This window comes from Opisthocomus hoazin, chromosome 2, assembly GCF_030867145.1.
Source record: "Opisthocomus hoazin isolate bOpiHoa1 chromosome 2, bOpiHoa1.hap1, whole genome shotgun sequence".
Taxonomy (NCBI): Eukaryota; Metazoa; Chordata; class Aves; order Opisthocomiformes; family Opisthocomidae; genus Opisthocomus; species Opisthocomus hoazin.
The window spans coordinates 17,574,603-17,597,188 of NC_134415.1; the positions used below are offsets into that span (position 1 = coordinate 17,574,603).

Below are 22,586 nucleotides of genomic sequence, written 5' to 3' on the forward strand. Positions count from 1 at the left end.
CCAAACCCAGTTGTGTGTGCAAGGATCTTGTGTCAGACCTTGCAGCTTTGGATCCAACCCTGGCTGACACCTGCCTGGGCAAAGGCAGAGGCATCTGTCTTTGCAAAGACAGCTCTGCTGTCCCAGAGAGACTAGGGACACAGGAAGGGTTGGGAAGTCTTTCCCCTCCTTCCAGGTACCTGAAAAAAAATAATTTAAAAAGAACATTTACCCCCAGGGCACTATATGCAGCATATTTTTAATTTAATAAAATAAAAAGAGAAAAAAGTTGCCTTTCAAAAGTACCGAAACCTGCTGGCTTGTCAGTCAGGTTGTGTTGAGGAGAAAAGGGTTAACCAGGAAAACCCAGGCTCCTGGGGAAGAGCAGCTTCCACTGCTCCGTCCCCTGCTGCCTGGGGAGCAGGTGCCCACTCGCTCCATCCCGTGCTGTCTGTGGAGCAGGCACAAGGCACCGCAAGCAGGCTCTGCCCCATCTCTCAGCCCTCCAGACACAGTGGGGCTCTGGCCAGGCCCCCTGAAAGCTGGGGCCGATGCCTCCAGTTGGCAGGAAGAAGAGGGGCTATTTGTGCTTCTCTGAATGGCAACTACAAAGCCCAGAAACTGTGGCACTGAGACACCCTGAGGTGATGCTGGGGCTTCTGGGCAGCGCAGCCTTTGGCCTATGATAGCAGCAGATGTAACCAAAAAGCAGCCTACAACTCAGCAAGCCTTAGGAAGCGTACTGGCCAGCCTCAGTCTCTGCATAAAGATCAGCCTGGGCCAAGCGGAGCAAAGAAAACTGTCTCGGAGTAGGGGCAAGCAACCGATAAAACCAAACTGGGAGGTACCGGCCCACTGCAGAGTGCGTTCCCAGAGCAGATCCCAGGCCTGGGGTAGGACAGGCTGGCAGTCCTTCCCTTATCAGTGCCTGTCCCACCTGGAGCACCTTCTGGGACGGGGGCTGAGAGCTCCCCCCCTCCCTGGGACAGGCTCAGCTTTAGACTTGTCTCACATGGAGGTGTTTCAAAACAAAAGCTAGTGTTTTGCTTGCCCTTTCCTCCTGCTGAGCTCTGTCGTGGTGACAGAAATGGAGGACCATTAGCCAGAGGCAAGATGGTGCCAGGGAAAACAGTTTCCTCGTTCATCAGTGACTTTGGAGAGAAGCCACAAGACAGAGGTGGGGCAGGAGTACCAGCAGCCCCACATGAGTTTTTCCCCAGGCCCGTGCCCTGGCTGGAAGTCTTTGACCTATTAAGGCAAATGGAAATGTGTGGAGCTATGGCAGCCCAGAGCATTCCCTGGGCTTGTTCCAGCCCCTTCCCCAGGAAAAGCAGGTGGAAAAGTGAGTCACTGGTCCAGCCTATCCATACCCCACCCTGCTCCTCAGCAGGTTCTGAGAAATCAAGCAAGTACCCCCAAGTGGAGGCAAGACAGCAGGCATGGCTTAAACACCATGGCCCCAGCTCCTCAGACCTTTTGTACAGGGGTCTCGCCCGGCGGGAGCTTCTTACTGCGCTTCTTCATGCGGCTGCGGGCGTAGACGCGGAGGAAGAGGGCCATGAAGACAACGGCTACGCCCAGCCCGCCCACGACAGTGACAGTGTGCCCGTAGATGAGGCAGGAGAGGAGGATGGCAAAGGCCTGGCGGAGAGTCATGATGATGGTGAAGACGGCTGCCCCGAACTGGTTGATGGTGTAAAAGATGAAGAGCTGGCCGCAGGCAGAGCACACCGAGAGCAGCACGGCGTGGGCTGTGAACTCCGAGTGGCGGGCCATGAAGCGTACCGACTCCAGCAAGGCACCCTGCTCCAAGAGCGAGCCCACCGTGAAAAGGCAGGAGAAGACGTTGACACCAAACATCATCTGCACAGGAGACATCTTGTAGGTGAAGAGGGCGTCCTGCCAGTTGGAGGTGAAGCTGTCAAAGATGATGTAGCCAGCCAGGAGGACTACGCCTGAGAAAGTGGTGACAGTGGACATGTGCCTGTTGGGAGCACTGGAGAGCAGGAACATGCTGACTCCCACAGAGATGAGGGCAGCAGTCAGGTACTCCCAGTACTCGTAACTCTTGCGCGACACCAGTTTGCCCATCATCATCACTGGGATCACTTTGGAGGCCTTGGCCAGCACTTGGGTGGGGAAGCTGATGTATTTGAGTGCCTCATACTGGCACCAGCTGCTGAGGATGTTGGAGAGGGAGGCAAAGGAGTATTTGTACATAGGAGCCCCGTGGCGCGGCTGCTTGGTCAGGGCGCAGTACAGACCAGCCACCGTGAAGGCCAGGATGCGATTCATGAACACGAGGAACTGGGAGTCCTTGAACTTCTCACCAGGGTCCGTTTCGGTGGCACCGTACGTTCTTGTCATCACACGCTCCTGGAGGACGCCCCATGTGAGGTAGGAGGCCTGCGAAGCAGGAGGAGCACAGGGAGAGTCAGGACCCACAACGGCCACTGCAAGCAACCCCTCGCTTGCCCCAGCGTTGCCTCATCCTCTGCACGGCAGTGCCTCCCTGAGACACTGGGAGATGGGGCCACCCATCTGAGGGAACCCACTGTTCTGTGTGGTTACAACCAGGAACATCCCGTCCCAGACAAAACCTGCTCAGTTTACAGCCTCTCCAAGGGCAGAGAAGCCCGCAAAGCAAACATCCTACCGTACAGCAAGCGGTTACGCTTTAAGCTGCCCGTTGAACCAGACCGACAGGATCAGGGAACGTTAGTTACCGATGCACAGCTGCCGTTTTGGTGCCAGCTCCCTGCGGCACATCCTAGCAGTTTTCCCAGTGGCCTCTGCATTGGTTTTCACTTCCAGCTCCCTAGGCCTGGTTCTTCCATCCAAATCAATTCTCGTTTCAAGCCCAGCAGACGAAATTGTCCTCCAGGGATGATCTCTGTTCTGGCTGTCACCTCTGCTACTTCTCGTGCAACAGTACCAAGCCCCTCACAAAAGTAACACAGACTTCCTCTCACCACACACCTCCTCCCGAGAAACTGACGCACAGATTGATGGAAGGACTCGCTGGTGACCCGCAGCAAGCCTGAAGGGGGTGGGATAGTAGGCCAGAAAGTGGGTGTCTTCTGCTGGCTGTGGGATGTGTGGGGTGTTTCTACCACAACGTTCACAGTTCTATTTTTAGTTCTCACAGACCCAAAAAGCTGCCCCTCCTAATGACGCTCAGGCTGTAGCTGAGACTTCAGGAAACCAAGATTAAAAATTCCTGTATTTAACTGTAGCTGAATTTAGCATTTCTCTCCAGCATTTGCATCCAGTCCATCAAGGCAGGACACGTCAGCCCCAGAAAGTGACCCAGAGCAGGGCCTGGGGGTAAGAGGGCTCAAACTATCTGCTGCTCTGACATGAGGGCCAGAACAAAAGCAGCCCTAACGATCTGCTGAATCACAGAATTTCCCCTATCCATGGCTGCAGAGGACTGTGATCAGATGAACAGGCGGTCCCAAGCCAGATGGCACCAGCTAAACGGACCTCCACAGCCCTCAGAGGTGACACAGCAGCTCTGGTGGGCTGTCCTGGTTGAGAGGCTGTGTCCCAGCCTCTAACCCTGCCCCGATCCAGGACAGCACTGCATCCTTGGTCTTCAGAGAACTGATGGCACAAACTCCTACCCACCTCCTCGTCCCAGAGTGGGATGGCCACACACACAGGCCCAGGGCCCCTACCTGTAGACCAGCAGCGCAGAAGAGCAGCTTGAAGACCTGTCGGGCTGTAGAGGACTCTGTGGGCTCCGCTCGGGTTGGCAGGGAGCCGTCCTCCTGGTGCACAGACTTCACCTCAGAGCCGAACACGCATGATTTGATGACAGGGAAGCAAATGCCTCGGCCTGAACAGGGCAAGAGAACACAGAGCCAGAATTAGCCACAGCCTTGGCACCAGAAGCCGCACCAGCTTGAGAGGTGACGCCTCCCTCCTTACTAGCCTCCACATCTGCTGGCGCGGGGGCCTCGGAGAAATTTGTTTCAGGGTAGCACCTAGACAGCTCTGGGATGCAGCTCTGCGAGCAGCTCACTTCTGGTCTGGCAAGGCAGGTTGGAAATGACCTGTCTGCGCTGAATAGGGTGCAGAGAGCCCACAGGGAGGCAGGATGTGGATGGAAAGCTCCTGTCCTTACCTGTCTCCAGGTAATTCCTTCTCTTGAAGTACTGGATGAGAAGGAATCCCGGCACCACAATACTCGCGTAGCCAGCAGCATTAACAAAGAAACGGAAGAGCCAGAAGTCCCCCCACGAGTCCTGCAGGGCAGGGGAGATCTCTTCACCAGTAGCCATGGCAGGGAGGGAAGCCAGCACGAGGGCAAAGCCAAATCTGCGGAGAGAGGAAGAGGCAGGCGGTGGGCAACCGGCACACGGCTAGCTCCGCTCCGCATGCCTGCGCTGCCTGGCCTGCTGCCCAGCGGCAGGCAGCACCCAGGTGCCACGACAGCGATGACGGCAGCACGTGGAGTAGGAAAGCCCTCCGGAGTTCAGCAGCACATGCCAGGCGTTAATGTTTGCTTCTCTTAAGGGTGTTTGCTCTGGCTTAGGAACATGTGGACTTAGCAACCTGAATTTCCAGGATCGGAGAGAATGTCTGAACGTTGTTGTAACCATGTGGTTTTGACAACACCTTTACTCCAAATGCAAGGGGCGCCTCACCTTTTTAGGTTAAACTTTAGCACAGCTCCAGGGCGGAAAAAGAAAAGGTCACTGAATGGAAAAGGCAACTCCTACCTAGCAGCTCACGTTTCAAGCCTGTGGCCAGAGTAGCATTCCTCTGAGAGCAAACCGCTCAGAGCTTTCCCCCTCCGGCTGCACCAGGTGAGTGGAGGAACATTGGGAGGGCTCGGGCTGCCAGCCTCCCCCACCTCCCCACGCAGCCCTGGAAGGGAGCGTGCCAAGGCATTCCCCACAGCTCAGAGGAAATTACCAGGGCTCACCCGCTTGGCAAGGCACAGCCAGAGAGCAAGGCTGGGAAGGAACTTTCCTACCAGCTGGCTGGCTGGGATTTTACCAGGACTATCTGAGAAGGTATAGCTGATATTCTTCAGCTATAGCCCTAGGTGATGACCTAGCCAGCTTTAAAGCAGCTTTAATACTCTGAAGGAGTTCCTCCCTCCCTCACAGAGGCAAACCTGCGACATTCAGGGGCCATACAAAGAACAAGAGCACCAGGTACACAACAGAATGAGCAAGCAGACAAGGACTTCCCACACCCAAGGGCACCCGCACCCTCCTCTCGCACAGCAAGCTGCGCCTTCCTGTGTCAGGGTAGGAGCTTTCCTTGGTCCATGCTCCATCCCTGCTTCAGCCTCTGCAGTAGAGAAAGCCTCTCGATTGCCTTGGGGCCAGGTGAGGGTGCTGTGGGGCTGGCTACATAAACACGTGCCAGAAGCAGCTCTGAGCTCCCGTGACTGAAAGGGCCAGAGACGGTAATCCCCCCTACCCCGAAAACAAGCCAGTCAAAGCAGTTTAGGCCCTGTTTAGGGGTGCACCTGGCCCAATACAATATAGCTGTGACCTCTGGTAGCCCTCATGTGAAACTCAGAGACTTACAAACTTTGAACTTTAGAGGCAAGGAAGTCCCCTGCCATCTCACCACCAACAAGCCCTCCCCAACAACACCTTGTCCCCTTGGGAAAGGCCTGAGGGGCTTTTCTTACCCTCAGTTGCCGTGGCCAGGACCTCGGAGTCCAACAACCTGACCTAAGCCGAGGCTGTGTTTCACCCTGAAATCTCCCTTCTGTGACTTAAAGGAGCCAGAAATTCCCAGCCCAGGGAGAAGTACAAACAGCCGGGGGTGGGTTTCTGCGCCTGCTTGCTACTGCCCCCCACACTCCCCCGTGGAAAAGGCAGTGTAACGCCTCCACCCGTCATCCTTCCTGCTGCAGGGGCACCAGCGCAGGCTGTACAGGTGCTGTGGGATGCAGGAATGGGGCTGGGTGCCGGCACCCGGGGCTGAAGCTGCCCATACGCTCCCGGGTTCGCCCGTATTAAGTAACCCTGGCTGATGGCAGCAGCTCTCTTGCTGGGAAGCGGGTGCAGAAACGCCATTTGCTTTTGCAGAAGTCAGATATAAGCGGCAGGGTCGGTTGCTACCCTCATGGGCCACGTCGCCCTTCACCTTGCCAGAGACCGAGAGCCAGCCGTCTCCGTTCAGCGCGACTGCGCCCTGCTGTTACCCCGGGAGGAGAACCAGCTCCGCTCTCCCACGGCGACCGCGAAGAGCGGGCTGCGGAGGGACAATGGCTCTCTCTGTGCCCGCGCTCGCAATTCCCAGGCCCCCAGAGCTGACTCAGTGCAGCAGGCCCTGCCCTCCCCGCCGAGGCTGGGAAGGAACAGGGACGCCAGTGTTGCAGGTAGAAAGGCGGGGGGGCCACGCAGGGCACGCAGGCGGCAGCCAAGGCGTGAAAGGAGCCTTAGTCCGGGGCCGGCAGAGCAGCCAGGGAGCCGGGACGACAGCCTGGGCGGCCGTTCCCCTCGGCGCAGCTCTCAACGCACCGCTCCGCAGCCGGGCCCGGACACAGCCCGCGGTGCAAAAAATTTGGCTCAGAGGTCTGAAAAATAAAGTAAAATAATAAAAAGAGAAATAATCCCTGCCCGCAGCCCTGCTACCCTGGAGCACGTTCCCAGTGCCGCGAAGGGCTGGGGTCCGACGCACGCCTGCAGATTGGGGGTCCTCGGCCCCCCCCCCCCCCCCCCCCCCCCAGCTCGGGACCTGGCGTCCCCCCGGCCGGGCCGCAGGCAGGGGCAGCCGGGCTCCCGCACCCCGCCGGCCGCGGGCAGGGCCTGGCGGGCCCCGGGTTGCCCGGGCGGGGGAGAGGCGTGCGGGAGCCCGCTGCCCAACGAGGGCTTCTCCTCCCCGGGCGCCAGCGGCCTTTCCCCGGGGACCGGGCCTGAGAGGCAGTGCCTGCCCAGGCGCGGGGCCCCGGGGACGCCCAAACCCCCCCTCGCCCGGCGGCCGCGTCCACCGGGAACGGGCCGGCAGCGCGGCGGAGGACTCTCGCCCACCCTGGCCGAGCGGGACGGCTGCCGCCCGCAGCCCGACCCCCCCCAGGACCCACCTGCGGCCCGGCCCGGCCCCGCTCCTGCTCCCGGCCGGCTCCCCTCGGCTCCGCTCCCAGCCCCGCTCCCGGCCGGCTCCCCTCGGCTCCGCTCCCGGCGGCGGCGGCGGAACCCCCGCCCGGCGGCAGCGAGGCGCCGCCCCACAGCGCCCCCTGCCGCTCCGGAGGGCCGCTGCGGGCCCACGCGTGGCTGGCGGGGGGGGGATGCAGTGTCGCTTCCCCGGTGGGCCGCAGTGGGAAGGACTGAGCGAGGGAGGGGAAGGCAGCGGGCGCGGGGTCCAGGAGAGGTTTCCGGGCCTGGGAGCCGCGCCGGGCCCTCGCCACCCGAGGCCCCACCACCTCGGTCCCGGGGGCTGCGGGTCAGGGCCTGCACACCCCCCCCACATCCCCCCCCACTGCCCCGGGCCTGCAGCCCCACGGCGGGCCCGGGCAAGGCTGCGGGGCCGGCTGCAGCCGTCGGGTGGGCACCCAGCAACGCTTCACCAGGCGTCTTTCCAAAAAAAAAAAAAAGGAAAACCAGTATTTTATTTTAAAATAATTAAACGAAATCGTGCAGATCAGTTGATCCCGGCTTTTCCCTCCCCACCCGGGAGGGCCCCACGTCCCCCGGGACAGCGGCACTGGGGCAGCCCCCCGGGCCACCGGCTGCATGGCAGCAGCGCTGAGGGCCTGCCAGGAGCCCAGAGGCGAAGGTGCAAAAGCGAGGGAGCAGGCTGGCCCAGGGCTGCTTGAAGAGACCGGGCAAGCTCCGGGAGGCCCGGGGTGAGCCTGCGCTGCTTCCTGGCAGCGCTCCCTTGCTCTCTGTCTGTCCAGGCAGGGAGGAGGAAGACAGCGGCTCACCCCAGAGCACCTCGGGCGATTGTGCCATCCAGGATTTGCCCCCAACTACAGCAGCTGCTCCCAGGCAGCAAGCCGGGAACTTCCCCTGCTGAGGTGGGGTCAGGCGTGCTCGGTGCCTCCGCTCCCACAGCACCTTTGGCTGCTGGTTCCCTACGCATCGCTCGTGCTCCTCTGGCCTGGGCAGTGAAGCGTGGTGAGCTGAACAACAGCAGGGATGTGGAGGTAACCCTGCCATCTCCTCCGCTTTCAGCCTGGGGGAATCTAAAACCCAGGCAAAACTCCTGCCCTAAGTTTTCTAACACCCTCCCAAGCCAGGAGATGTGTCAGGTTCTTTCTATCATCTTAGCGAAAGAGTAAACCACAGCACGGTAAGGCAGCAAGATGTCAGGCACAACAGCAGAAGCAGAGATCCACAACCTGGTCTTCTGGCACCTCCTACGCTCCTTCTTCAGGCCTGAAGCCAGACGCTCGGCAGGACAGCACGGGAACGGCGCTCCAGGCTGGGATCCCCCAGCCTCGGCCTTGAGCACTGGAAAGGCTCTGCAAGTGGGGAAGCCCACGCACTCCCACTCACCTTCTGCCCTGCAAAGGACCCGAGGGAGCGGGCGGGCTGGGGAAGCCCCTGCAGCCCTCACGTGCCCGGGCGGCCGGGTAATTCTGAGCCTCCTGATGCTGCGGGGGAGCAGGGTGGGTTAGATCATGAGACCTCAGGTGCCCGCAGCAAGAACAAACGTTTATTAGAGTGGGCGTTAGCTCTCCTCACCCCGCGGTTATTCTGGTGGCGTCTGGGGGTGCCAGAGGATGCTCTGTCCCATACAGCGTGAAAAGGAGTCCTCTCCTGCTCCTTCCCTGGGTGAGCTGGAGACCCCCCCAAATCAGACCCATGGCAGGGACGGGAAATTCAGTCCTGCTGCAGGGCACAAATACTAAAAGAAAAGCCTCTCCTGTGTAGTGCTCATAGTGCCACCTTCTTCCCTCCGGGAAGGCAGCCTGAGGCCAACAAAACTTTTCCAAAGAGGAGAGGGTGGGTAGAAGTCTCCCATCGTGGCTCTGCTCCCACTGCACTGCAGGCAGGCAATGTCCCAGTGGGCAGCAGGGCAGAACGAGGAGGCAGCCCGAGGGGCCAAAGGAGTCCGGCTGCTCATTCGGAGCACACAACAGGCTTCCCCGAGATCTTCAGGTCATCGAAGGGCAGCAAGGCGAGGAGCTGCAGAGATCAAGGGTGTGGACACGTAAGGATCCAGGGCTGTGTCTCCATCGGGCTGGGGTAGGGGACCAGACCTCCCCCCTCCCCAAGCCCTGCGGCCTCCCACCTCCCCGAGGAAGTGCCAGGAAACCCTGGCTGGACTTTCCCTAGGGCTGGAGGCAACAGGCAGTCACCCCACCAGAGCCAGCGCCTGCACCCTATATGGGAGGAGGGGCACAGCTAGAAACTCCTCCTAGGAGATGCCCCCTCAAATCATCCGACTCCTGCCCCCCCCGACACACTTGCAGAGACACAGGCCTCCCCCCACGCAGACTCACGTCGTCATTGCCATCAGCCAGGTCCTGGGCGGTCTCGTTCTCCATGTTCCTCAGCAGGGTGTCAGCCCCGGAGTGGGAGAGGATGGCGGCGATGGCAGCGTCCTTGCGGCCCACGGCCAGGTGGAGCGGGGTGCACCCGTTGTACATCTGGGCGTCCACGTATGCTCCGTTGCGCAGCAGGAACTGGACAGCCCTGCGGTTGTGGCACTCCACGGCCAGGTGCAATGGGGTCTTCCCACTCGTGCCCTCCTGCAACCCGCAGACCACAAGATCATGGGCGCAGGGTCCCCTCAGATGGGCCCCGCAGCACCCACCCACGCCCCTTGACAGGGTGCAGAGGGGGCAGCCCCCACCCCGACCGCTGTCACCCAACAGCTCCTCAAGGACCATTTCTCTCTGAGCCCTCAAAACTCAGTGCCTCCAAGCCCCACAGCAGTGCATGCCCTGAGGGAGCCACGCACCGTGCCCAGCCTTACCCGAACGTCGATGTTGGCACCGCTCTCCAGCAGCAGAGACATCATCGGGATGTTCCCCTTCAAGGTGCTGATGTGCAGACAGGCCAAGCCTGGGACGGGGAGGCAGGAGAGAGAGCCACAGTCAGCCTGGACCACCCCGAGGCACGCCAACCCCAACCCTGCATCCCAGATCCCTGCACACACAACACATGGTCTCTGCCCCAACCTGGTCACCGGCTCCACGCCGGGCTGGCCATGGACCTCACCTTGCCAGTTCTGGAGCTGGAGGTCATGGTGGTGCCCGTGGGTCTGGGCCGTGCCGTCCGGCGATGCCGTGCCCTGCAGCAGCTGCTGGGCGCAGCGCAGGTGCTGCTGCTCGCAGGCCAGGTGCAGCGGCGTGTTGCCGTTGCGGTCCTGCAGCCCGGGGTTCACTCCCTTGTGGATCAGCGCCTGGATCACGCTGGGCTGCTCCAGGTACACGGCGAGGTGGAGCGGGGTCTAGAGAGGAGGTGGGGACAGAAGTTAGGAAAGGGGGGGGATGCCTCGCCAGACAGCAGGCATGAGGAGCCACGCAGGAGCCCATCCCTGTCTCGAGGTTAAGCGTGGCTGACACCGGGGTGGTGCACACAGCTTGCTGACCCCCCGCACCTCAGCTCAGCGGTCACCCGTGGGGGAAGATCTCACTCTCCCAGGTTATCTACCCTGCCACGTTCAAGCTGTGGCTGCTCCACCCTCCAGGACTGTCTGCGACATCCTGGGGCCTCGTAAAACAGCCCTTCACCCTTCGGTGCTGGGAGCTGTCACACCTCTCTCTCAGGGTATCTCCCACACCCTTCTTCGCCTCCCTGAAAAGGAGCTGCGCACATGGGACCTTCACCACGCTCTGGAGGAAGCGGGTGGGGGGTCCCGGGGAAAGGGCAGATGGATTGGGCATCTATCCAGGGAGCAGCCGGCAGCACCTGCCTCCCTCCCGTCTTCTGCCTATCACATCCGCATACCTGGAAAAGATCATTTTGGATCTCCAGCACCTCCTTGGGCAGCTGAGCAATGCAGAAGAGTGCCACAGCTGGGACACAGTGGATAATGGCCAGGTGAACCAACCTACAGAGGGGATAAAGGGAATGGGGGAGAATAAAAAAAACTAGTCCTGAGTGCTATGCTCAAGAGCAGAGATCCTCCACTGCTGCATGGAGGAACAACCTCCCCACCTCCGCCCATTCCCTTCCCTTCCCACCAGCTCCGAGCTCCTCCATCCTGCCCTCTCCCTGGGGCGCAGCAGCAGGGCAAGGCAGGACCATGGCAGGAGGCTCCCCAGGGCAGTCCTTCACTCCAGTCCCCAGAGGGAACGGACCCTCTTGTCCCCGCAAAGCCCCGCAGGGCCCTCCCTTGGATCTCATGGCACGCCTGAGGCTTGGACCTGGCACTGCCCAAAGCCAGGCCTCCAACTGGGGCAGGTCCGAAGAGCCTGGGATGCGTTTCACAGAGCCCAAGGGCTGGGTTTGGCATCTGCAGAGGGAGGTCTGGGCTCTGGCAGCTGCCTGGGGAATTCCAGTTCCCCACTGCTGGCTGCACACCACACTTCTGCTTTCCCCTCCGTGAAGGCAGGCGGCCAGAGCCGGCAGGAGCCCGGCGCTGGTCCAAGATCACCTGCGCGGCACAGTCCCCGTGCCAGCCGATCTGCTGGCCGGCACCAGTTTCCTCTTCTCTCCCCCACATCCTTCCCTTTCGGCGCTGCCGCGGCAGGGCTGGCACGCAGCTGCACGGCGCGGAGGGACACCGGGGGCACGGCCGCCGGAGCTCGGTGGCCAGCAGAGAGCCCACGTCCTCAGGACCATGGCCCCCATGCAGCCCGGAGCCCCCCAGCCCAAGGAGAGGTTTTATTTCCAGCCGGCTCTGACGCCGGCCCCCGCGCAGTCAGAACAGAAGTGAGAGTGCGACGGAGGCAGAGCGGAGAGGGAATTTCCAGTCCCCTCCGCCAACCTGCTGCGCTGCCGGGCCCCCCTGCGCAGAGGGACCGGCCCCCCCCGACCAGCCCCAGCCATGGTGGGCAGGAGCAAGGAGCGGGCAGCAGCTCCTGCTCTGCAGAGCACGGCAGGCGTGAGCTGAGCCTCCTGCCACCTCGCCGCCGCCCGCACTGGGGCCCCGGAGTGGCTTTTATCTCCGGCAGGGATCAGCTCCGAACCAAAGGCTGGACTCTGAGCTGGCTCCTGCCACCCATGCCGCTCAGCAGAGGCGGGCAGGGGCGAGGGATGGAGGGCGAGCGCCGTGCCAGCCCCGGAAAGACACCCAGCTCGCCGGGCAGCCCGGCTTTGGGGTGCCACCTGCGACAGGGGGATGGACAGCATCCCTCCGCAGGCGGGAAGGCAAGACCTGGCCCTAAAGCGTGGCAGCAGAAAAGCGGGGCTGGGACCGCCTTCCCGCCAGCTGCAGGAGGGACATGGGTGCGCTGAGGAGCCCGGAGGCCAGTCCTCAAAACGTCCTTTATCCATCTCCTAGCTGGGCACTGCCCGAGGGTCGAGCCAGCACCCAGCACCCCAAGCAACCTCAGCCAAGCCCCATTTTTGGTGGCAAAAGAGGGCCGGTTCCCCTTCGCCCTGCCACCAGGGGAGAGGCTGAGAGGAGAACCTGCATCCCCGGGGAAGCCCCGGGTGACAGCGGCAGGGAATTCCCCGCTGGAAGGAGAGGCCACCCACGCTGGCTTCTGCACCGCCATGGGGTGCCCCCTCGCCACCAGTGCTCCCGAGGGCAGGGGAGGGGGCTGCATGCCGGGGCCGAGCGGCCCCATGGGCAGGGTCCGGCTGCCCTCGGTGGGCCACGGGCAGGGGCACAGCCCGGGGCCCCAGGAGCGAGGGGCAGAGCTGGGGGGACCAGCTGCAAGCATAGCCCTCCCCTCGGCAGGGTCTCGCTGGCCCCAGCCCGGGGACGACCGGGCAGCGAGGTTTGCTGCTGGGTTTTGCATCAGGCCCCCAGTCCCCACGGCGGCACCTGCGCCGAGGTGTCCTTTGCCCGCTCGCAGGGACAGCCCCTGCTCCTCCAAACCCGCTCCCAGCCGCCACGTGTGGGAGGAAGCCAGGGATCTGCCTTCTTCAGGTATGGCGGAGATAAGGCTGCTCCGGCGGGGGACTTTCCAAGGCAATTCGGCTTGAACTTTAAACCTCTGCTGCTTTCACTTTCCGGAGCCACGCTGGGCTCCCAGGGGAGAGAGCAGCGCCCGGGGTCGTGTCCCCTGGCATCCAGCCCCTGCGTCCCCAGGAATCCCCCCCGGCCTCCCTGCCATGACCCACGCCACACCACGCCATCACGTGGGGACAAGCGGGGCAGTGACCCAGGGGAGATGGAAACCCCGGGGCTGCTCGCCGCCGCCACCGGCACCTCGCTCTTCCTGGCCTGGGCGGCTTTGCAGCTCAACGAGGCTCAGCTGACGCCGAGCGAGTTCGGGCATCTATGCCATGGAGGCGATGGGGGTGACCATCCCCACCCGGCCAGAGCTTCAGGCTTTCACCTTGAAGCTGGGACCTGCCTGCTTTGAAGGGTTGCTTTCCCCTCCTCCCTCTTCCTTCTCCACCCGGGCGGGCGCAGCCTCCTCCTGCGCTTTCATTTCTGCATTCTTTCCCCCCTTTCCTCAGTGCCAGCCCTCGACTTCCTGAAACGGCCGAGAGAGCCGTGAGCTGCTTGGGGGAACCGTGGCGAGGCCGCCGGGCTGGGATGAGCCCACCACGAGCGCGTGGGTTCCCAGGCACGCCGTGCCACGGGCAGTGGTGCCAGCCAGGAATTGGGATCAGCTGCTAACCGGGGAAACCTCCTATGCCCAGGAGACCCAAGGCGCAGGCATGGTGCCAGTTTCTGCTTTCTTCCGCCAAGGCCACAAGCACAACCCTCTCTCTGCCACGGCAGCCGCGTGGTCCAGGCGCTGACGGGCTGCTGCGTGCTGGCGCGCCGTGCTCACAGCTGAGCCCCGGAGACAGGGCTCGGCGATGGAGAGGTACCCGCTGGCTGCCAGACACCCCTCCTCACCCAGCCACGGCCCCGTGGCCTTCGCCAGAACAAGCCCTCCACCTCACCACGCTCAGACCCTTGCCCTTCGCTCTGCTGCCTGCACGCCTCTCCTCTGCGCTCCCTTGCCTCCCTGCTCCCTCCCTCCCCACGCGCCTGCCTGCAGACACGGGAGTGGGTGCCCTGCAGGGATTTTTGGAAAGGGCAGGGAACGGAGGAACGGTGGGCGGGGGAAATGTGGCCAACCTAGTAGGACAGACTGCTGGGCTCGTTCTCAGCTTCTCCACTTGCTCACCAGCTCTGTTCTGGCACAAGGGCGCTTGTTAGCGCTCCGAATTGCACAGGTCCCCGGGGCACAGGGCATCCCTGGGTCAAGGTGATCATCCGAGAGATAATGATCCCGGAGCAGAGGGGTCAGGGCTGTCCCTGGGGATGTTCCTGGGTCTGAGCACACCATGCCTAAGGTGGTCCTAGTTTAGGCACAGGAGAGCATCCATTGCCACAGTGCTGTCCACCTCCCAGGTTTCTGAGTGACCTCAAGCACCTGGTAGGAAAAGTGTCCACACCTGAGGACTGGAGGCAGGAGAATGGGGTAAGGGTGACACCCAGCTCTAACACACAGGCAGAACTGATGAAGTCCCACCAATTCTCCTGCTATCCTCTTCCATCCCTCTAGAAAAGGGGCTGACCATGCAGATCCCCCCATCTGTGGAGCAAGACACCTTGTCCTCAAAGCAGCCTCTCCCTTTGCTATCTCACCCCAGAAGCACGCAGGACAAGGGATCCAGCATTCAGCAGAATTTGCTTTGACTAGTTTTTCTCCCTCTCTAGATAAGGTCCCTGTCTGCAGCAGGAACAGTTCACTCCCGGCTCCTTATTTTGGCTGAGCGGAGCAGTAGGAAATCACACAAACAATTTGCACAAGAGAAACTTGTTCAGGGGAGGAAACGGCCCCAGCAGCAACAGAGAGGAGTGAAAGAGGAGGAAAACAGCAGGGGAATTCCGTGCTTACCCTGCTCTCCTGTTCCAGCCCTGTAACCTGCACTGCTAACCGCTTCCTCAGCCATCAGCATGAACCTCTGCCAGCAAGCTCAGCAAGCACGGCTCTGTCCTGCCTGCAGCCCTCCGCCAGCCCAGCCCGGCTCCCTTCCTCCCCGCATACCAATGCCACGCTGCACGGCTCCATAACACTGTGCCAGCTGCCCTCTGACAGCTCCAGGAGAGCAGCAGATCCCAGCCAGCTGTAGGCTCATCCCCATGTCCTCTGCTCCTGCCCTGGGTCTCCAATTCTGCAGGTTTCTTCTCCCCTTCCCTGGACAAAGCCCCTTCAGCCATTGGGTTCAGCTCCTCTGATCTCCAGCCTGCTGCTCCTGCGGCCAAAGGGAGGGGTGGGAAGTGATGGGTGAGCAGGGGAGACAGCCTCTACCTTTCCTGTGGTGCTCTGCAGAGGGTCTGGTCTTGGTGCTGGCAGATGAGGGCTGCTGGAGGCTGGCTGGCAGGGGAGGTGTTGCAGGAGGGCTGTGGGCACCTCGTTGTTCAATGAGGTGGGGGAGGAGGAGGTGGGGAGATGAAGGTGCCCCTGTTCACATGCGTACTGCACCCCTGGCCTTACATCCTCTAGACTCTGCACCCACACGTTTGAGCATTTTGCTCCACTTCTGAGCAGGTGGTGGGTCCTGGATTGCGCAAACACTAACCACCAGCTGCACGTGGGCTGCTCCCTGCGAAACGAGGGGTCTGTCCTGCACTACCACCACTGCAGGGATGAGCCAAGCCAGAAAGCAGGTCAGCCCATCTCAGGCAGATGGAGCTGGTTTCACAGACATGGGCCAAGTAGCAAAACGAATGATTGCAATAAAAGCAGCAAGCATCCTGAAAGGCCCACTGGCTGTGGCAACTCCATTTCAAAGAGAGCACATTCCCATTCTTGCTCATCAGGAGGAAAAGACGTGCTACAGTTTCCGTACACACAGCGATATCTTTAGGTCACAACAGTCTCTTGCAAGAGGATAGTGCCTGGACTTTGCCAGAGCCAGTACAACACTCCCTAACAATCATTCACAGCCCTGTGCACATATCCTTGCTGCCTCAGGATTTTCTTTTATTCAGGCACCAGCCAGGGACGTTGCAGGGCTCCCCCTCAGCCCTGCATCTGCCCCAGTCAGAGGGGCTTCCCATCTCCGGACGCAGAGAGCATCCCACGCAGCTCACTGAGAGGCACCCAGTAACCGCTCTCACAGCTCAGACCCCATGGCCTCTCTTCCCACACAGTCACATCTGACTCCTCTTTTATCCACATTGTACTAAAAAACTCCCAAACCAACAAAAATCAAAACTTTCTTTGTTAACTTAACTTAGCTGAGCTCAACTCATTCCCAGCAGCAGTCAAGCCTGCGTGCAGAGTGCAAGGACCTGAAGCCCTCCCCACCTCGATTGATCTGTTACAGCCAGGCATCAGGCTTCTTCATCCCAGGACATGGAAATTTCCAACCATTCTTTCCCTTCCCCTGTGCTGAAGTTCCCTGTGCCTCTCCCCAGCTCCAAGGCAAACCTATGTAGGCGGAAAGTCTGAAGGAACTTCCTCCAGGCCAGGCTGAAGTCATTCAAACCGTGAAAAAAACATCTCCTCTTGCCTGCACGACCTCAGAGGGCTGCCAGGACTCACCCAGCTTGTGCCAAGGTTGTACATGTGTACACCCCTGTGGCCGCCAGCAACTTCTGTGGCAACCCAAAGGAGCCTGTGCAGAGCTGTCTGCCCTGGCTTGGAGGGGCACCAAGCCCTCCCCTGCTCACCAAACTCCTGAGCACGCATTGAAGAAGAGTAAGGCAAGGCTCCACGCAAGGGGAGTTGGACACAGCAGGTTCCCTTCTCCCTCCAGCCAGCCCCGGGCTAGGACTCCTTTTCTTCTCTGCCCCACAACAGCAGTGTGCTAGGGAGCAACCTGCGGCAGACTCCAACTCTCCTGGCAACGGGGGGCAAGGAGCTTTCCGAGGCCCCTTTGGAAAAACCAGGAGCACCCCTGCTTCCCATTAACTACGGCCACCCCACTGCTGGGCAGCCAGCAACAGCCCAGCCCAGCCGAGCAGGGGGGACTCCCGGCTCGACCACCAACCAGGTGTGCTTTGTGCATTGCATTTCTTTAATCCGTCTCCTAAAACCTTGTCTCTCCAGTCCCCTGCTTCTTTTTTCTTCTTTCCCAGCAGTTTCCCTTCGCTGTCACATGACGAGCATTCGCTCAGGCACACACGTTGGGATCGCGGGGTACAGGGGTTCAGGAACACCCCTGTTCAGCAGGGCAAGCGCCGAGCAAGCAGCCACACTGCAGCAGGCAGCCTGAACGGGGACAACCTTTGTGCCCCTGCACGGGGAAGATCTCTAGCACGGGGCGACACAAGGCGGGAGGGTTACGACTGGCACGCGCCGGTGAACGGTTAGAGGTGGCTCTCAGCCCTGCAAGACGAGCCTTCGCCCTCAGCGCCGACCCACGCAGGCAAGGGCTCGGCAGGGAAGGCCCCTTCGCTACCATCACGCGGAGGAGAGCTGAGAACACCAGCTCCCGTGGGGCCCCAGCGTTACTCGATTAACTGTCCCCGAGCCCTTCTCAAGGCATCTCAGCCCACAAGTCACTGGCACGTGATTTCTTATCAGCAGACGGGGCAGCACTTGTCTCTGGTGGAAGGAGGAAGTCGGGCTTCCTCCGCTCCCCTCCCGCCCCGAAACACGCACCCAACCAAAACCGCTCGCTCCCATTTTCCATCTGAAGGAGGCCAACACCTCTCTCCCGTGATTGAGCTGGGGACCCCCGACCTTCACCCCCGCAGAGGAGCCGCGCTGCTTTGCACACAGAGCCTGGTGCAGCAGCCAGCCACCCACCCGCCCACCCTCCTGCGCAGGCACAGCCCCCAGCCTTCCCCAGCACCGCACGGCCAGAGGGCCCAGAGCAAGGCTTCACACCCTCTGCCCAGCGAGGCCCATCACCGTGGCATCAGGTACTGACGGCACAAACTGGTGCGTGGCCCAGGGATCAGCCCATCACCGTGGCATCAGGTACCGACGGCACAAACTGGTGCGTGGCCCAGGGATCAGCCCATCACCGTGGCATCAGGTACCGACGGCACAAACTGGTGCGTGGCCCAAGGACCAACACGGGCAGAAAGGGAAACGTGTTTTTACGTTTAAGACAGAATATGCAGTCCTAGAGAGAGGAAGCTCAGCCTAATTTCCCACACTGATGAATCAGCTCCGCCTCTCCAGAGCTGGCAGAGGCTGCCATAAGCCCAAGCAAATGGGGAGGTTTTCCCTTGTGCTGGAATGCAACAGGAGATCCCATCACACCCCATCCTACCTCCGAGGAGCTGGTCCCACACCCACCCCTTTCTCAGGACGCTGGACTCGTGCATCTGCCTGGCAAGGCCGGGAAGGAGGGGGTTTCCTCAGTGAATCCTAACAAAGATTGAGCTCGTCCGGAGGCCGGGGCATGGCGATAAATCTGCCTGCAGCCTGCTCAGAGCTAGCCATGCCTGCAGCTGGAAAGCCCCTCTCTTCACTTCCACACAGAGCAGTCCCATCGGGACTCAATTCAGCAGAAAAGGAGCTGGTTTACATGGAAGAAACGGATGCTCGGAGGAGACCGCTTGGTTCACAAGGAAACGATGGATGCTTGGAGGAGACCGCTTGGTTCACAAGGAAACGATGGATGCTTGGAGGAGACCGCTTGGTTCACAAGGAAAAGATGGATGCTTGGAGGAGACCCCTTGGTTCACAAGGAAACCAATGGATGCTTGGAGGAGACTGCTTGGTTCACAAGGAAAAGATGGATGCTTGGAGGAGACTGCTTGAGCTTGCTCTCCACCCGGCTGCAGAATAAGCAGGATTTGTATCACTGCCCTAAGCGCACCCACCATCTTCGGCCTGTTCCTCATCCTCGACCTCTCCTACCATGCCAGCTCTGCCGCTCTCTCGAGGACAGATGTGCTGCAGCCCAGCTGCTGCAGCTCTGAGTTCCCCGAGGCAGAAGGACTGCCAGTGGCACTGGGGAGGTGTGTGTGGGGGGACCACCGCTTGGGCAAATGATTCTTAGAAGACGGCACCCACACATTTCGCTGGCCATCACACCCACATCTCCCCTGCTGGCCAATTTCTTTCCTCCAGATGTGGGACCCCTTCTAATTTTGAGTGCGGGAAGAGCCAATTTTAGCCCCATTGCTTCACCCCGCCTGGGCTAAGGCTCCTCTCCCGCGGAGGCGGGCAGGAAGGTGTCCGGGGAAGGTCCTGCTGACGCTCCAACCGCCCAAGCACATGCTCCTCGCCTCTGCCTCCACCTCGTATGCTTGCCCCACAAGCGGCAGGCTGGCAGACACAGCCCCTCGCAGGCACACCTCGAGGCGGCAGGGGTGGGCGAGCCTGTGGGAGCTACGGATGGCCAAGGCCTCCACCAGATGGACAGCCGAGACTTTCGCCAGCTCCCTTTGCGTGAGCCCGGTGCTCCTCTCCACTCGGTACCAGCCAGGGCAGCTGGGGAAACAGGAACTACTCGGCCAAAACCCCTGAACTTTTTGTATTTTCAGAACTACAATTACAGGAAAGTGTTATTGCCCAAGTCTTCTGAAATATAATGGTAGTATGATTTTAATTGTCAGCCTGGAGCTGTTTTGTGGCAGACATTCAAGCAAGGCACACAAGGAAATGTGCCGCTGATGGAGATGAAAAGAAGTCGATGGGTTTGTCTGTCTGGATGAAAGGGATGCAGCCTGTGGCCATCTGATCCCTCTTCTCCAGGGAGCTTCTGTCACCGGACGAGCAATTGCTCCACAGGCTCTGGCATTACTATCAGCCCGGACTTGTTTTTGCATAAAAAAACGCCATATTGGTGGCAGTTCGATGAGTCTTCGGGCGCTTGCAGTCTCTATTTGCATCGACCAAGCAGTGGATGTTCAGCATTTCTAAATATAAGTGCCGCCTACCTCTGCCGCAGGGTCAGGAGGGGAGACAGGAATAGCAGAGGCAGAGATCCACAGCCTCGCCGCTCTAACCACAAGAATAGTTTTTTTTCCCCAGCGCTGGGAGCGGATCCCAGGAAAGCCGGCTGCTGCACGGACATGGCCCGCCCGGAGCTGTACGAGCTGCAGCACCGGCGAACTTTTTGCTCCCTCCCTCGCTTGCTCGCTCTTTACAGATTTCCTGTTCTGAGCTGCACTGCGAACGAGAGAAAACAGAAGAGCAACTGCAACCGTTTGGAGCACTCTCCTGCCTACAGTAACCAAGGCACCGCCGATTAATGTTTCCCCAGTTAATGAGATGCGTTCGGCTCTGGCAGAGCAAGTCTGACAGGCAAAGGGCTCAGCCACCTTACGAAACAGCCCCGAGCAGCAAAAGCATCCCCAAGCAGTGAGTGGTGACGGGCTAGCCTGAGGGGCCTTTCCGAGTCCTTGCTTCCACGGCTCTGCTTAACAGACCCCTGGCTCTCTCCATGGGCACCTTGGCTCTGGTGTTGGAGGTGGGAAAGGTGGCGAAGCTCCTCCGCGCCGAGGAGCCCCAGCGTCAGCCTGTAGGTAGGACGGGACTAGAAAGCACGACGCAGGCGCCCGGCTGGGGAGCGTGGGAGGCTGGGTTTAATCTAACCTTGCTTGACGCTAGTCTTTCAGACAATCCTCGGAGCAGATCCCACAGTGAGCACTAATGAACTAATTAGCAGATGCACAGGCTCCTTCCTAACCGGGAAGTAAACACTCGGGCTGCCTCCCAGCTCGTCTTCAGGCTCAGAACCAGATGTGCTCTGCAGGCAAGGACAGTCTCTTTGCCGCTCCTGCTATTGAAGACATTTGCTTGTTCGTGTCAGTGCTTCTCAGTTTCTCTTCCTCTTGCACCATTACTCAGTATTAAACTCTGGCCTGGGTCTGGGGCAAAGCTTTGCCCTTCTCAGCTGCGAGCACGCTGCGCTTACGCTCTGTGTGTGCACTCATGATGAAAACCTTCCACTGAGGGAACGCACAACAGGAAAGAGCCGTGATTAGCCAAAGGCAGTTACCAAAAGCCGAACCAAATACCCCCAGCGGGATGCCTCTGCCCTTGAGAGGGCATTACGGATGTGGGAAGCCTCCCCCAGCAAAGAGAAACACTTGTCTCCGTCACAGAGGCTCGCGAGGGCAGCCCCGTAGCGGGGCGTGCGTCACAACCGTGCTGAAAGCTGCGGCTGTGCAGGCGGCTTGGCAGAGCAAGGCGATTTCCACCTGAGAACAAACAGCTCTTGGGTTGCTCGGTTTGAGCAGCATCTGTGGCCCTGGTACAGCCATCGCAAGGTCCTGCCCTGCACACCCGATTTCGTTCTGGGCCTTGCTTGCACGCCATCTCACACAGCCAAGCCTTCCCCATCGGGGAGGAAACGTTGCATTCTGTGGGGAAGGGATGGTGGGGGGTGTTTCTTTGCTCCCACACCACCTTCTAGCTGCTAGCGGGCCCATGGCAAGTGGAAGCTGGCTTCTTGCGGCGCGTCCGCTCTGTTCCACGCTGCCTGGGCTGCCTCTCCCCGCTCGCTCTGCCGGACCCGGCGTGGATGCCCCACGGGTCACCCACCCGAACCCGCGCCAGGGCGCCAAGCATCCGTGCGCGGCGCAAGGCGCGAGGCCCACAGCCCGGCCAAGCGGGACCGCTGCAGATCAAGCCCGACTTATCTCCAGGCTCCGGCCGGCTGCGAGGGGCCAAGCCCGGGGCCGGGGGGGGGGTGGTATGTGAGGGGTGGGGGGTCCCGTCGCTCTCAAGTGTCAGGGTGTTAGGGCAGGGTCCGCGGTCACTCACGTGTCGCCGTCCTCCGAAACGTAGGTGAGAGCCTCCAGCTGCTGCGGGCTGAGCCCCTCGGGGGGCGGCGGCGGAGGCTCCTCGGCGCGGCAGGCGGCCGGCAGCCCGGCCGGGGGCTCGGGGAGGCCGCCCGACCCGTAGCTGGAGTCCAGCCGCTCCTCGGCGAGGGGCTCGGCGAGGGGCTCGGGGGGGGCGGCGGCGGGGACGGCGGGGGTCTCCCTCCCGCCCGGCAGCGAGCGCAGGGACTCGATGCCCGAGTCGCACTGCCCGTCCTCGCCCTCCCAGCCCGCCGGCTCCTTGCGGCATTCGCCGCCCGCCGACCGCGACATCGCTCAGCGCCCGCCGCCCGCCCGCCCCGGCCCCGACCCCGACCCCGGCCCCGGCGCCGGGGGGCTCATGGCCGGAAAGCCAGCGAGCGGCGGCCGGCGCGGAGGCTAAGGCTCCGCGGCTCCTCCTCCTCCTCTTCCTCCTCCTCCTGCTCCTGCCCGCACTGACTCAGCCGCGCCCGGCCCCGCCTGCCCGGGATTCCCCCCGCCGCCGCCCCGCCCCGGCACCCCCCTGCACCCCTCAACCTGGGGGAGGGGGGGGGGCTGCCTCGGGAGAAAACCCGCCCGTGGGCACGGCACGCGTGGGCGAGCCCGGCCCCCTGGGATGCGCTTCCCGCGGCGGGTCCCGGGCCCCGTCCTCCCCTGCCCGGCGCCTTCGGGCTCTCCGAGCGGCAGCCGGGTGTGCCCGGGGTGGGGAGGCACCTTGCCGAACCGGCCGCTGCGTGGGTGAGGGTGCCGGGGCGTGCGCGGGTGCCGGCCGAAGCCGCGGGCCCGTGGGAAGCGACACGGTGGACGGACGTCGCTTGGTGGTAGCGGAGATCGGTGCGAAGGGGACGTTTGCTTTTCCCGTGTGCGTGGTTTGACCCGTGTCACCCGCCGAGACACCTTCTCGCCCG

General features: G+C 61.4%; 2 protein-coding genes across 2 annotated transcripts; both read right to left on the reverse strand.

The window, feature by feature from the left end:
- Positions 1-221: 221 nt before the first annotated feature.
- SLC35B2 (solute carrier family 35 member B2) lies at positions 222-7,120 on the reverse strand. Its single transcript, XM_075412776.1, has 4 exons — positions 7,037-7,120; positions 4,109-4,302; positions 3,660-3,820; positions 222-2,385 (listed from the first exon to the last, which is right to left on the reverse strand). Exons 2-4 carry the CDS (start codon positions 4,263-4,265, stop codon positions 1,447-1,449), a joined length of 1,257 nt encoding a protein of 418 aa, XP_075268891.1. The 5' UTR covers positions 4,266-4,302; positions 7,037-7,120; the 3' UTR covers positions 222-1,446.
- A 1,468-nt stretch (positions 7,121-8,588) lies between these two features.
- Positions 8,589-22,063, reverse strand: NFKBIE (NFKB inhibitor epsilon). The gene is made up of 6 exons (XM_075412777.1): positions 21,644-22,063; positions 10,854-10,956; positions 10,122-10,353; positions 9,877-9,965; positions 9,401-9,649; positions 8,589-9,083 (listed from the first exon to the last, which is right to left on the reverse strand). The coding sequence occupies exons 1-6, from the start codon at positions 21,970-21,972 to the stop codon at positions 9,018-9,020; spliced, it is 1,068 nt and encodes a 355-aa protein (XP_075268892.1). The 5' UTR covers positions 21,973-22,063; the 3' UTR covers positions 8,589-9,017.
- Positions 22,064-22,586: the final 523 nt, after the last annotated feature.